Raw genomic sequence first — 15890 nt, forward strand, 5'->3', positions numbered from 1 at the left:
CTGTGGCCGCTGGAGGGAGGGAGGAAGTCATAGAAATACACACATAGTGTTTCATAGGTGTTTATGAAGTACGTCTCATCCGCCGCCATATTGTGTCGGTGGTACCTGCCTGTTCTGACCAGCCTCAATAGCATAAAATGCTAGACTTTGGTGTTTTTGGAATCTCTAAAAGAAATAACAAAAGCAAATTACAGGGAATCACAGGTTACATGAGAAAATTTTATCTTACTTATACTACTGTTATAGATGTGTAATATATATCAATAAATACTCTTAAGGTGATAAAGTTTATATATAACATTATTGTTATTATTATTATTATTATTATTATTAATTCGATTAAATTCAATTTATTTGTATAGCGCCAAATCACAATACAATCATCTCAAGGCACTTTACAAAAAACAAACGTATAAACAAACAAACAAAAAACCCAACAAATCCCCTATGAGCAAGACCATGGCGACAGTAAGGAGTGAGTTTTAACGGAAGAAAAAACCTCCAGCAGAACCAGGCTCAGTTTGGGCAAAAGAAGAAAATATTGTATTAACATTATTATTATTTGTAACAAACCATCTGTGAAATAATTTGTTAAATTCAATGAGATTTTTTTTTATAGGCCTTCTGCCTTCATACGGTTTTCACAAGTAGGAAGTACGATATCCCCCGTCTTAACATGGCGGCCAAGCCGACGCGCTGCTGCAATGAACAAGAGGCTCATGCGGCATGTAAATGTAACAGTTCTATGTGAAAGCGAGGGGAGGCGAGTGCCGCCGCCGTTGCGCAGTGCAGAGCACTTGGCGCAAGCAGGACGGAGCGGGACAGAGAAGCTCTCCAGATATGAACCTGTAAATGCAAACCTTCCCGAATTAAAGCTATTTCCTACCCATACATCAACAATGAAGAAAGGTAGGCACATTAGCACTGTGAATACAAATAGACAGCAGCCTCTATTCATCAGAGGTTACGGAAGGGTTCAGTCTGAATGTCACTACATATAAATATGTAATCTAGGCAAGTCTTAACAGATGCGTAGTCAGTAATACTAAATGAGGCTGTTATTTTCATTCTTTAATTTATTTTAGTTTTAATGCAGGATTGGAATTCAAAGCAGGAAGGCAGCGAATCAGAAACTATTGGTGTTTTAATGCATGTGTTCAAGCTGTAATAATGCTGCAGTGAGTTAGTGCCACCCAGTCTATGGGGTTCTGTGAGCCTTGGTGATGCTGCTGCTTCACAGGACAAAGTTGTGATCGCAATAATCCAGAAATCTAACATGTTCTTGTCTAGATGGACTGAAGACTAACAAACATATTCTCTGTGAAAATATGTGTATATGTCAATGTTTGATTATACAGTACTTAACATTATACTGCCATTATTTGAGAAAATTTGTGTTTATGAAAAATATTACAAATTGCAATGTTCAGTGATTGGAAAGGAGTAAACCTAGTTCAACCCTTGTTTTGAGTTTTACGACCACAAAACCCACAATCTGTTTACAAAATAAAAGGTGCAGGAGTGCAACACTTTTATGGTATATGTATACAATGAATGGTTTGTGTTTCATTTATATGCTCTGGTGGTGAGGAAGATGAAGAGGACAAGGGCAGAGCAGAGGACCAAGTGGTGGAAGGTGAAAAAGGAAGAATGTTGTGTGGCTTTCAGGGAGGAGCTGAAACAGGCTCTGGGAGGTCAGGAGGTTCTTCCAGATGACTGGACAGTTACAGTTAAAGTGATGAGGGAGACAGGTAGGAGGGTACTTGGTGTGTCATCTGGAAAGAGGAAAGCAGATAAGGAGACTTGGTGGTAGAATGAGGAAGTTCAGGAGTGTGTTAAGAGCAAAAGGTTAGCTAAGAAGAAGTGGGACACTGAGAGGACAGAAGAGAACAGACAGGAGTACAGGGAGATGCAGCGTAAGGTGAAGGTAGAGGTGGCAAAGGCCAAACAAAGGGTGTATGAGGGTTGGACACTAAGGAGGGAGAGGTGGATTTGTACAGGTTGGCGAGGCAGAGAGACAGTGATGGGAATGATGTACAGCAGGTTAGGGTGATTAAGGACAGGGATGGAAATGTTTTGACAGGTGCCACAAGTGTGATGGAAAGATGGAAGGAATACTTTGAAGAATTGATGAATGAGGAAAATGTCAGAGAGCACAGAGTAGAACAGGTGACTGTTGTGGAGCAGGAAGTAGCAAAGATCAGTAAGGATGAAAGTGAGAAAGGCATTGAAGAGGATGAAGAGTGGAAAGGCAGTTGGTCTTGACGACATACGGTGGTGTGGGGGGGTGTTGGCCGCCCTCCTGATTTCTTGTTTTTTTGCACACATTGGTGTTCCGGCTCATCAGACGAATTTGGATGTTGGTTGGGGATAGCGACGGGTGAACGCATCATGCAGTTTTTAAATGAAGGTTTTTGTTGTTGGGGGAGGGCAGAATCCAAATCTGCATGGCCCTGTTTGCCCCCTAAACCTAATAACTGGTTGGACCAATCTTAGCAGCAACAACTGCAATCAAGCGTTTGCGATAACTTGCAATGAGTTTATTACAGCGCTGTGGAGGTATTTTGGCCAACTCATCTTTGCAGAATTGTTGTAATTCAGCCACATTGGAGGGTTTTTCGAGCATGAACCGCCTTTTTAAAGTCATGCTGATGGACTTGCTGGTGTGTTTTGGATCACCCAAGTTCGCTTCAGCTTGATGTCACGAACAGATGGCCGGACATTCTCCTTCAGGATGTTTTTAGTAGACAGCAGAATTCATGGTTCCATTTATCACAGCAAGTCTTCCAGGTCCTGAAGCAGCAAAACAGCCCCAGACCATCACACTACCACCACCATATTTTATCGCTGGTATGATGTTCTTTTTCTGGAATGCTGTATTACTTTTACGCCAGATGTAATGGGACACACAAAAAGTTCAACTTTTTGCTGGAAGTAGCAGAGCTGAAGATGTTGAGGTTCTCTTTAGGTGTGACGAGGATGGATAGGATCAGGAATGAGTACATCAGAGGGACAGCTCATGTTAGATATTTTGGAGGAAAAGCCAGGGAAGCCAGATTGAGATGGTTTGGACATGTTCAGAGGAGGGACAGTGAATACATTGGTAAAAGGATGCTGAGGTTAGAGCTGCCAGCAAGGAGGACTAGAGGAAGACCAAAGAGGAGGTTCTTGGATGTAGTGAAGGAGGACATGAGAATAGTTGGTGTGGGTGAGGAGGATATAGAGGATAGGGTTAAATGGAGGCGGATGATTCACTGTGGTGACCCCTGAAGGGAGCAGCCGAAAGGAAAAGAAGAATCTCTATGTGTAACATATAGATTCTGAACTGTGCTGTGATCACTTTATACAATTGGGCCTGCCCAACCACCAAGACATTTCAGTATAACTTTATTGTTATAAAACTGGTACAAACTTCAAATAACAACACAATGTGCAACACACATGCTTGTTCTATTTAGTTGCACCTTTTGACACAGTGTGAAGTATAGGTATTGATTTCTGTTGGCAAAGATACAGTGGTCTGTCATGAGGCCATGTCTGTGTGCTTATAGGTGTGTTCATTGAGTCTCACCTAGAAAAGTTGGCCCCATGTGTCCTGTCCCTGTTCCTGTTCATACAGCTGTGCATGGCTGCACCAGGTCTACCTGGGACACAAAGGTAAGACCACCTCTGTACCCACTCAGCCACACTCTCTCCTTGTTTCTATTGGTCTCCTGAGTAAATATGTTACAAAATGTTTTGTCACAAAACCGAATTCATAAAATAGAAGTGTTTAAAGTAGATCCTTTTCAAACAAACAAACAAAAAAACTCATGTTTTGTGCAAATAGGGAACAGATCTGTTGCCAGCATTGCCACTGAAAGAAACACCTCATATTTTGTGGCTTTAGTAGAATAAAGTGCTGTTATTAAATGGAAGTAAAAGGAAAGGCTTTCAGAGTGTTTTATTTCAATTATTTGTTTTTTATGAAGAGAGGAATCAGCCAATGCACGACACCCTTCAGTAGCACTACCCAATCCATTTGGCACTGGGGAGGAGGACCGCAGGTGAGTGACACATAGACAGTGTGATTGTGTTGCACATCTAACACTTACACGTTTATTTATAAATTCAAAATCCAAAGAAGGATTGAAAGTCTCTAAGTAGAAAGCCCATTTTGCCTCCCTTCCTGTAGGAACTATAAGGAAACCTTGAAATGCTAAACATTTGCTTATTACATTCTATTACATAGAATAAAGATCTGTCATTCACTGTTTTGTCAAACTTATTTTGGTAATTAAACTAAGGGTGCCTGTGTTTACAGGTAACTACTGGGTACAGTGATTAGTACTAAGCTAAAGGATGAGTGCACACTGAAGAAGGCAGACCTTAAGCATCTGTGCATGTTTTCCTGTGTGCTCATATGTGACTATTTAAACTTAAAGAAAAAAATTGCTCTGGATGTGCAAACACATTTGTGTTTTATTTTTTAGTAGGTGGTATTAAAATCAGAGTGACAGCATGGAAAGCACATCCAGATTTTTTTAACCTGTCATATTTTTAGTGGATTGCACAACTACTGTCTTGTCACTCTGTGAACTTTGGCTGCTGTGTTGGACTAATGACACGGTCTCCAACATATACTGATAAGAACACAATTTTACACAATTTTGATTTATTCAGGGAGCAAAATTAAGAGACATGCCCTAAATGCCACAGTGTGCTGAGCACTCCATAGCCAAAACATATTTCCACTTATCAGTAAATGTGTACATTATTCTAGCAAACTGAGTCTGCTGTTTGTACAGGTAAATATTTGTCAGCTGTGTAGAATTGCAGTTGATAGGCTCTTACCTCCCTAGATAAACACTGCACATTGATTCGTGTGTGTAGTCAGAATTAATACAAATGTCATTTTTTTAAGAAACTTTTTTAATTGTAAGGAGAATGTTGGAAGTATTTTTATATCTTATGTAAAGCATGTTGAATTGCTTTTTTGTTGATACGTGCTATGCAAATAAACATCCCTTGCTTTGCCTGGACTCAAGACTACTAATCTTTAGGCAATAAGACAGCAGAATCACCTGAATTAGCATTAACAAACACTTACAAAGGCAGAGCAGCGCAAAGGACCAGTGAGCGTCACTGTGGGCACAAGTGTGGCTTCTCACCATCTGGTTCATGCAAAACCTTTAGATTCCAAACGACTGAATAAACATGAGTTTAAACATCATATTTGTTGATGAGCTGACACCCCCATCTGGCATGTTGACTAATATGTTTGGTAGCCCAAAATTCTGCCGTCTTGTGGCTATATATCATATAGATCACCTGCTGTAGTAACAGTACCATCCAGCCTCCTTACAAGTAGTCAAGCATGTTTGTGTATATTGAACTGTGCTATAAAAATAAAATGTAAATGTATTATTAAATTATCCACACAAGTATTTTTATTATAATTTTTCCTTTCTATTCTATTCAATATATGTGACTCAAATCCTACAGAATTGAACAAATCTGACCCCTAAATGTTAATTAATGTCTCTTAGTGTATTGAAATATATTGTGTACTCTGTGTACCATAGACTGCTGCAGAGTTACATTTGGTCCAGTCTGAAAGATGGCCAAGGTGGACCAGACCTCATCACCTGGGAGCAAGGTAGAGCTCTGCACCTTTAGGGGCTCTGACATAGGATATTCCTTTTGATTATCAAACTCTAATTACACAGACAGTAGTTTTCTGGAATAGTTAGGAAAGTATCCAGTTGTTATAGGGGTTTTCTACAGCTTTGGCTTTGGAATCCTTCTTATGCTGATGAGTTGACATTTTCCAAGCTCTTTGTCTGTAATTCTGGTAGAACATCTGTATCTATGTCACTGAAATTGTTTTGTTCGTGTAAACAATGGGGCATTTTCTCACTATATCTCCTGTGCAGCTCTGCAACAATGCCGTATTTGAAATGTGTGCGCTGTTAAATTTGTAATTCTTCTGTTTTGTGTCAGAGGTGTTCTTCCTGTTTCATCTTTATGACTATGATCGTAATGGGCTCTTGGATGGCTTGGAGATGATGAAGCTTCTTTCAGACTATAACGCCCATCATACACCTGAATCACAGGCCAATGAGCTGGTGAGGAGGAGTGGCTATAGGTGCCATTATATTTATGTTTACTTGTACATGTCTACTATCTACATCCTTTGTGGCACCTTTCCCTGACCTTGAGTATGTGTATACCTGCTTTCAGGTGGTGTCCCTGGTAGATTTTTTATACCAGACCCAGGATCTAAACCAGGATGGTCTATTGACCCCATCAGAGCTGTTGTCTCCTCAATTACTTTACAAACAGGTGTTGTACAAGTCCTAATACAGTCTCTATTGATCTATTGATTATGATGATAGAATCTAATATTTATTTAGTTTATTTAGTGTTTAGTTTTATTTATTTTTAACTTTAGTTATTATCATTTCATTTTATATATAGGCAACTTACATGACATTCAAGGACACCTTACAACAAAAACAAAGAAAATCATTGTTACAAAATAACAGACTGAATACAAACAATCACATAAAAGCCACCCTGAAAAGATGTGTCTTTAGGCGGGATTTAAAAACAGTAAGACTTTCACTATTTCGCACATCTTGTGGTAACAAGTTCCATAAATAGGGAGCTGCATAACTACAGGCTCGAGAGCCCATAGAAGTTGTGCGAATACGAGGAGTGATCTTAGAGTATGAGTAGGAGTGTAAATATGAAGAAGATCAGACAGGTACGAAGGAGCGAGGTTATTAAGTGCATTATACACAAGTAGAAGTACTTTAAATTCAATACGGTATTTAACCGGGAGCCAATGTAAGCGTTCTAGAACAGGAGTAATGTGTTCAGATATGGGAGATCTGCAGATAATCCGTGCAGCTGAGTTGTATACTAACTAAAGTTTAGGAAGACGTTCTCTCATGTTAATATTAGGTTAAATTTTAGTTGACTGTAGTGTGACACTTTGCATCACAGGTCTCCGAAAACAACAATACATCTCACCAAGTGGAGCAGGTGATGGCTGAGGAGAACCTGTCAAACCCCACTATTGAATCCGAGAAGCAAGAAGCAGCGGAGCAGAGAGAGGAGGCTCATGAAGAGATTCAGTCGCAAGAGGAAGAGCAAATGCAACTTAAAGTGAAGACAGGAGAACAAGAAGACTTTAAGCAAATAGACAAACAAAATGAACAATTCCAAGAAGCTCCAGCAGTGGAGCAGTTGCAGGACCATGGGGTGCCTGTACACCAGGGGCAACCAGAGATATGAACGTACACACCTCCACACACTAGAGAAACAAACATGCTGGCTCTGTTTGTTCAATCATTCTGGTTTCTTTGGTTCAGCCTGTTGAAGACTGGTGATAGAGCTAAAAGTACTGCTAGTACCTGAAAAAGCTTTTCATTTTCAGTCCAATAAATGGTCCCTCTTTAGATCTGACTCTGAGATTCTACAATCCATTTCATCGGACTGTTAGCCATGTAGAGGGTTGGTAAAAAGATACATCAGTCACTGTGTTGGAATACTCTTCCTACAACCAGTAGTGGTTTTGTTATGACTGCAAAATATCTAGAACTGAAAGGGATGGTCTTGAATTCAAAATACATTTTTTTTGTATACATAAAACAGAACGCATAATTCTCCCAGTAAGAGAAAGAGCTGATCCTCCATCCATCCATCCATCCATCCATCCATCCATCCACCCATTATCTATACCTGCTTGTTAGGGTCATGGGGCTCTGCTGGAGCCTAAAGGAGCTGATCATTTCATTTTAAATCATGTGACAACTGCAAAATGTGCTTAGTCTGGAATATACATATATATTGCTTTAATTGTTTTTCTGATTGTTTTTCTCATACCTTGAAAGGTTTGCATGTTTTTAATATATCACTATTTTTTAAGTACAAACTGTTGTTTCATGTACACGTTGGGTGGCTTCATTGCATCAGGACTGTTTAACCGGTCTTATTTCAAGCCACCCAGTAGTAGTATAAAAATAAATTTGGTCCTCCCTGAGAACTTCTTTAACCCACACAATAATGTAATTCATTAACTGAAAAAAATGTGTTTATTTAGAAGAACATACAGTACTGTCCAGGCCTTAATTTTTCTGTACTTGTGTACAATCAAGTTTCCATTATGTTTTGTTGAAGGAAATAATGTGTCTGAAAGAGATGGGAACCATGAAATTACAGAACAGAAAGTGCTCCTGTGCCATCTAACATCCCTGGGATAGAACAGGAATGGCCCTGTTAAAAAAGAGCTATAGTTTACCTAGTGTGTTTACAGTGTGTTTTTTGTTCAACTTTTAAAAAAAAATAATTTATGCTTTTAATCAGCTGGTGAAAATAACATTGCCTTGTCCCTTAGTACCTTCATTATGTGTCCTGTTTCTCAGATTTGTTCATTTGGCGGGATTCCATCCATCAATCAATCATCTATAGCCGCTTATTCCCAACCAGGGTCACAGGGATCTGCTGGAGTCTATCTCAGCTCTCTTTGGGTGAAAGGCAGGTGTACACCCTGGGCAGGTCACCAGTCCATCGCAGGGCCTTGGCAGAATTCGATTTATATAAAATTAAGTTTTAAAGGCAGAAACACAATACACACATCCAACACTGTATGTTATTATACTCTTAAAGAAATAAACACAACATAGAACAGTTTGCATTACTCTTTTACATAAACTGTTTTAACATTACATGTCATATTAACAGAGTTTAAAGTTAGCTTGAATATCAAAATTTTCCATTAAAACATAAAAGCTGAAGACGGCAGACGAAGTATTATGTCGGCAGAGTACAATTAAAGTTATGAATATTGGTAACAAGCTCTTGCCAAAAGCTCTGTATATTACAGTGAAAATTTAATTTCAAAATTTTTGAAGAACAATGTCCTAAATTAAAGTATTAAGAATGCATTTGGTTTTCTTATCTATAGGTTTAGGTATTTGTAAAGTTGTTACTAATCATTAACCGCATTGTCACTTGTTTGCTGATTAGGATGCATGGTGGTTACTAGGCAACAGAGCAGCTACAATCAAACATGGCAGCGAACAAGCACGACGGAGGTTCGTATGATTTAGCTTTAACTACGCTAGCTAATCAACCTTAACTAGCTTTATACCGACAACAAAACGGCAGTTTCGGGTTATGTAAAGCTTTAGATGAAGTGAAACTGCATTTGTGGATAATCACATGCCACTTTTGTGATAATGGCATAAATGCCGTTTCCCTAGCGAAATCAGTTAGCTGTTGACGATTACCAAGTGATGTGCTACTTTCTTCCATTTACTAGCTAATGGCAGACTGTTGTAAGCCACTCATGTGGCTCAACAGTAACCGCCACAGGACTGTCCCATCGGTGAATATGCAGATTTGTATTTGGATGAAAAGATCTGATACTAGAATTACAACTGAAGCTACAACTAACTAACGTTAAAGCTGACGCTAACCTAACTCTTGGCTTGGCCCTTGTTTTTCCTTTTTGTGTCAGATGTCCACAAGAAGATTAAAGCAGCTTTTCAAGCGTTTGACTATGAATCTAACGACACAGTGAATGTGCGGTGAGTTAATTCAGGTCAAAGTGAGATGGCGATTGTGGGACAATATTGCATTATTCTAACACAGTAGTACAGTATTAGGGCTTTAACCAATTTGTTCAATATATTCAACTGAAAACACCAAAATGCTGAGTGTACTGTTACAGTACACAAAGGGAAACTAACAAAATATCATACTGGAGAAGCCAATATCAATGAATTTACTTTTATTGCAATTTATTACAGATTAAATAATTATGAAAATTACTACTAATTATTTTTCTTGCATACATCTCATTTATGAATCATTTAAGCAATATAGGCAAGGCAAGTTTATTTGTATAGCACAATTCATACACATATGAGTAATTTGAAGTGCTTTGCAGAAATAAAAGACAAGTTAAAAGTACATAGGCAAAAATCAAAATAAGAAACAGCAAATAGTAGAAGATTAACTTGAAATGAAATTAAAGGGAAAGGGGGAGGAGGAGCTCTATATTCATCTTGGCTTCTGAGTATCTGGGTAAATACTGATGTATTGTGGGGGTTAGTAAGAACTCAAGAGGGTCCCTTAGAAGGTTATTACAGCTAGGGGAAGTAATCTCATTCTTTGATTAAGTAAAGGAAGCACTACCACAGTGTAAAACTACTCTGTTACAATTACACAATCTTGTTTAAGTTATTACAAAGTATTGTACATTAAGTGTAAGTGACGGTAGTTAAGTCATGTGAAAGAGTTTTGTGCTTTTAGTTTGGTAATTTCCTCTTGGGGCGTTGTGCGTTGGATTAAGACGGCAAAGGACCATAAAGTAAACTTACAAAAGCATCAGTTTTAGGCTTTCTTCTTCGACCGGGTGCTACATTAAGTATTATTAAGAATTACACGTTTGCGAAATAGGATATTTGTTATCTTCCCCACAGTATATTTATATATGAACAAGTTATTACATTGGAAAATAAAAATCAAAGCTAATCATTTTTTCAGGATTTCAGGGACTATACTGTCGAATCAGCCACATACCTAAAACATCTGTGTAGCTAATAGATCATCATATTTTAAAAGCTGATCATGTATTTTGTAATGAGTGTAGTGCATTGTAATGTACAACCCATGGTTTCAGACAGTGAAACTATAACCAAGAATTACAGAATCTCACACCACCAAGGATGCTTTGTGCTTTAAATTGTAAAACTATAACAAAAACAGTGAGTGAACAAAATTAAGGTGTAGTTTATGAGGAAACACATCTTGTGTAATATTTTAAATGTCTCCTTGCAAAGTTGATTTGACACAAAATGAGGATGAGGCTAAATATTGCGCTCGTGCTCTAGAAGAACTAGAAAAGCAAATATATAATTTGTTTAGCATTTAGCATCTATTTAAAATTGTGATTTTAGCATTTTAGTGTTAATTTCTTATCGTGTTTTGTAGGGAGATTGCCACCATAATCTATTCTCTGGGCTGCTTCCCCACACAGAAAGACATCCATGACTTTATTGCGCAGGTCAGAAGAGTATCTGCTTACATTTTTGGCCATAATTAAGATGAATAAAGCAAACAGTCAAATAAATCATCTGAATCTTTCTTCAGGTGTACATTTAAAATTAATTCTAACATTGCAATATCTACTTTGAAAAATTATAATCAAGATGCTTAAAAGATGTAATAGACGGACAAAGTGTTTTTTATTATGCTAGCTATTGCAATGTTCTAAGCAGCCTTTTTTGTTAGATACAGAGCTTGTTCAAGAAGTAAAGCCCAGCAGCCTTGTCCTGTTCATTCAGGTGGAAGAGGACCATACAGGATATGTTCATCTGGAGAAGTTCCTCCCAGCTATGACCACAGTACTGTTCGAGACCAAGTAAGACAGTGCGGTTATCTCTGGTGTATATTTCTGAAATATTTTAAATTAGATGTTACTGAGGGTAGTAAATGAATAACATGTCAGTACTACAAATTTTCAATGGAAGGCTACGTTTAGCCTGCACGTGCACATGCATACGTCATATGTATATGTCACCACGCAGCTGATACTGCCACCTGGAAGGCGTAGTAAATTGATTGTCATTTTCAAATTTGCACAACCCACAACTGCACACGCTAATAGTAAATAGTGCCGCCTAGTAGGTGGAATAAAATGATGTCATTTACAAATTTGCACCACCCTGAACTTGTTGAAACCAATGACAATTAGCGCTGCCTAAAAAAAGGAGAAATTAATGACATATATTTTATTGGTTCATGATGTCACGTGGTCATATGATCGGATACACCCACTTTTGACCCCCCCTCCTTGCGCCCACCCTAGATAAACCATAATTATATTACTCACAGTGCTTGGTTTTCTGAATATTATGATGTTTATTCACCATCTGGAAAATTCATTAAGAAGGTCAATGAGATAGACACAAACACCAATTGTGTCTGTGTATGATCTTTTCCTTTGTCTGTTAGGTTTCCTCCCATTCCTGAGGACCTTGTACTTCAGGCCTTTGAGGTAAGACCAGTGGATGTTTCTTGGCTAGTTACAAGAAAAAGAAGTGGAGTCAGGTGATAGCAACCTTGAAGTCCAATCAGTAGAATAGACGCGTGGTTTAGAACTAGCTTGAGTTATAAAAACCCTCAAACAGCGTCAGTGTTCTATTTACAAGCATCAGCTGATGTGAGCCACACCTCATAAAAATGCCATCAAAAGACCTGTTGCTCAGGGCAACAGATCCTTTGATGGTGGATCAACCTGTCAATTAATGAGCAATTCAGGATATCAGTCTCTAATCTGAGTGAAAGTTCTCAGATTCAGTGACAAGTTTTCTGGGTGAAATAACATAAATTATACCCCCTAGAGTTTCTGCATAAGTTGCTTCTTGTATTTCACATCATGTGACCAACTTCCTGTGTTTTCTTAAAAGAACCACTGTCATCAAAAAACAATGAATTACCTAGAAACGTAGGGATTAAAGGGATCACTTTGTATGCTTAACAGGTGTATTGAATAAAGACATGAAAGATCATGTTTTATCAGCTTGGAAATACTGTATTTGTGTTTGTGACATTGGTGAAGCTCAGATCACATTTTATTATCAATTTATGCATAAAACTAGGAACAGTGCCATTACTTTTTCTTGAAACTGTATCACTTAGTTACTGGTATTATTTAAAAAAACACTCAATGAGTGCACTAATTGTGGTTTCAGATTTTGGACAAAGAAAAGAAAGGATACCTGCAGCCCGACCAGCTGATAAAATACATGACACAGGAAGGTAAAATTGAAATTTTCAGTTTATACTCCTAAATAACGAATGATTAGTGTGTGGTCAAATGCAGCAGATCATCTCCACTTAGATATGTTATTCTCATTATTCCCATCAATTATCCTATAATGTACAAACGTTTTTCAAACCCCAGTTGTTTGTCCATGGTTGTCTTCGCACCAGGTGAGCCCTTCACTCAGGAAGAGATGGATGAGATGCTGACAGCATTCACTGACCATGAGAACAACCGTATCAATTACAAAGTCATAATCAGCCAGCTGACCACTGACCCATGATTTGTAGTCAGTGTCACAGTGTGGGTGTGTGTTAGCTTATCTGCTGACAGATATTACAGACAGGTTTGTGTATTAAATTTATGCTCCCCTGCATTTGCATATTGTACCCAACCTTTCTTTCCTTATACCTAAGTCTGACATCTCAGAGATGCACGCATTCCCCAGAATCACATTAAATTGGAAACTACAATCAGTTGTCAGTTTATTGGGTATACCTAGCTAACACAAATAAATAAGATACACTTTGCATGCATGTTAGACTGCACAACACCACTGACTAGTCAAAATTTGAATAGCTAAACTGGATAAGTAATTGACGACATGTCTGTATCAGACAAATTATAATATGTACATAATACTGAAAATATAACAATCGCATAGTGGTTAATGACACTGAGCAGTTGAACGTGAATTTTAATCAGAAAAGGTGTGTTAATAAAACAAAGGCATCTTGATGGGGAACAGATTTCGACGCACCTTTGCAGTTAGCTGTTATGTTACTCCATGACTTATATCTTGTGTTTGCTTTCCTTCAGACTCTAACTGTGAAAATGATTTGGTTGAAATCATGTATGCTCCCAGCACTCAGACATGTACAGTGATGCCGTTCAAGGCGCCGCATATGTCAATTCTGGTTTCCTCAAGGTAATGTTACTGATAGCAAAAATTAGCACTGGCTTTTATTCATTATTCACATTTCACAACAAATCAATCCAGTCCCTTAGGAGGACATTAACTGTTAACTTGTGTAACAGTATAGCTTTTGTACTGCTGTACCGTTTACCAGTAGTCTATGCAGGGATTTAAACGGCATGGGGGCACACCTCTGACTGCTCTGAATAAACATGAGCTGTCTCAGGGGCTGCATCCTTCGAAGGCTGTATTAAGGCTGTAAAATTTCATATAAGGCAGTGTCACAAGATTTTGGAAAGTGGCATACATGAATACGTTTACTATATATGTTTACTATATATATAATATATTTACTTTTGCTTACCTCCTAAGCTGCACATCTATGCTGGAAGCTTTGGAGTTTTTTTTTTAATCACGTGTGTAGTATTTGGCACAAGGGAAAACACTTTTGGTAAAACAGAGTCAAACTCATCTTTCTGTGTGTGATGCAAACAAAGGGCATGGTAGTCGAGGAGGCCAAACAACACATTACAGACAAACTGCAAAAACTGTCAAAAGCATTATTAGGAAATCACTGTTTACCAGTGCCCTTTAAAACCAGTGGCACAAGGCCAAAGCGACATTCTGTCAGAGCATCCAGATAGGCTCAAAAACCCATTGCGTTGTTGGATGTGCTCGTTGCTAAGCTGCATGGGCATTTTCCCGTTGTGGAGTGGCTTCTCTGTCCCAACAGGTGTCAGAACAAGAACTAGGATCATCAACTGCCATGTTGAACTATGGTTTGGTGAAGAATCCTCCAGAAAAAGAAATACCTCAGACCTGCATCAATTCAAGGACAATACGTGGAACACATTATGCAACACAATTTTGAAATTGCAGATTTTGAGCAACACATATCAAACATGTATCAAGCCAGTTCATCATCATCAAGAACAGTGAGTGAAGCGGGAAAGCAGTCATTCCCACCCAGAGTCAAAATACTTTCATCCACCTTCTTCTCCAGAGCCTGCACTATCACAGGTATCCTGCATTTACTTCATTATGTGTGATGATGTATATATGTATGATAATAACTTCATATCTCATTTATGTGTGTATAGAAAAGGTATGATGTGCCAGTGACATGATATATATTTTGTGTTTGAGAGGCTTCAGAGCTACATGCATTCATTCATGCACTCAGAAAACACAACAAACGCAGAATATGTGGTATGACATTTCTCTAGTGAATAATGAAGTTTCTCCACATTTTTTTGATACGACAGTTGCATTGAAATGTTTTTAAATATAGTTACTTAAGTCTGCACTGCCCATGTCAGCATGCCGTGTCAATACATATGAGAGACTATAACTTTCAAAGGCATTCTATTTGATGGATGAATTAAATGATTTTTCCTACCTTCCAGACATTCATTTCATTCTACTACTTTATCAGAATAAAGGTTTTGACACTTAAAATATTCTTTCCATATGTAGTCCATCATCTCCAGGAAAATGTGTATTCATTTTTTCAGTTGTATAATTGAGGAATGCATGTAAGTGTTTTGCGACCGTCTCATTCGGTCATTTCTTGTTTACCATTTCACTCGGTTTTCTAGTTTCCAGTTTCATTCGGCTTTGTGTTTTTTCCCCTCTCCTGGTGATCCCAGGAGAGGTTATAAAGTCTTTGGTTCTGCATCTGGGTCCTGCCGCCTCTCCTTCACTCCTGCACCTCACACCAACTCCTGACATAATTTATCATTTCCATATAGTTCTACTCAGATTGCACATCATTATTGTTACTGAAGCTATTTTTAGCACCATGGTTTTTATTCAATTTGCACGTCGGTTACTTTGCACATAAGCCATTATTGCATGCTACTTTGCACTACAGTTGTATATAGCCTATATTTCTATTTCTTTGTTATATTTTTTGTTTCTTTCTGTACACAGTGCATTTGCTATTTATCTAGTTTATATCTTTATTACTTGTATTTTGGCATTTCCTATGGACGCCAAAGAAAGTTTCATTGTACAGGGAAACATGTTTTCCTTACTGTGCATATGACAGTAAACACTTTGAAATCTTTGAAATCTTTCTTCAAAAGATTATTGAAGTCACTTTCCACCTTGCTGCCAAACAAAACAATGTATGGAACAACATATACATAGTGA

At 38.1% G+C, this 15890-nt stretch overlaps 2 protein-coding genes across 3 annotated transcripts; both read left to right on the plus strand.

Annotated features, from left to right (window-relative positions):
- The first annotated feature begins 688 nt into the window (after positions 1–688).
- cgref1 (cell growth regulator with EF-hand domain 1) lies at positions 689–8626 on the plus strand. The gene is made up of 7 exons (XM_026293946.1): positions 689–909; positions 3552–3657; positions 3972–4046; positions 5565–5638; positions 5983–6107; positions 6223–6324; positions 6991–8626. The coding sequence occupies exons 1-7, from the start codon at positions 705–707 to the stop codon at positions 7279–7281; spliced, it is 978 nt and encodes a 325-aa protein (XP_026149731.1). The 5' UTR covers positions 689–704; the 3' UTR covers positions 7282–8626.
- Positions 8627–9052: 426 nt separating this feature from the next.
- On the plus strand, positions 9053–13897 carry drc8 (dynein regulatory complex subunit 8). 2 transcript variants are annotated; one of them, XR_003294867.1, is made up of 8 exons: positions 9053–9083; positions 9509–9578; positions 10987–11059; positions 11340–11416; positions 12010–12052; positions 12750–12816; positions 12991–13166; positions 13640–13897. XR_003294867.1 is itself a non-coding variant. In XM_026293961.1 (7 exons), exons 1-7 carry the CDS (start codon positions 9059–9061, stop codon positions 13101–13103), a joined length of 468 nt encoding a protein of 155 aa, XP_026149746.1. In that variant the 5' UTR covers positions 9053–9058; the 3' UTR covers positions 13104–13293. The 2 variants fall into 2 exon arrangements, 1 of the variants encoding a protein (XP_026149746.1); XM_026293961.1 differs by lacking the exon at positions 13640–13897 and having other exon boundaries at positions 12991–13293.
- Positions 13898–15890: the final 1993 nt, after the last annotated feature.

This window comes from Mastacembelus armatus, chromosome 3, assembly GCF_900324485.2.
Source record: "Mastacembelus armatus chromosome 3, fMasArm1.2, whole genome shotgun sequence".
Classification (NCBI taxonomy): domain Eukaryota; kingdom Metazoa; phylum Chordata; class Actinopteri; order Synbranchiformes; family Mastacembelidae; genus Mastacembelus; species Mastacembelus armatus.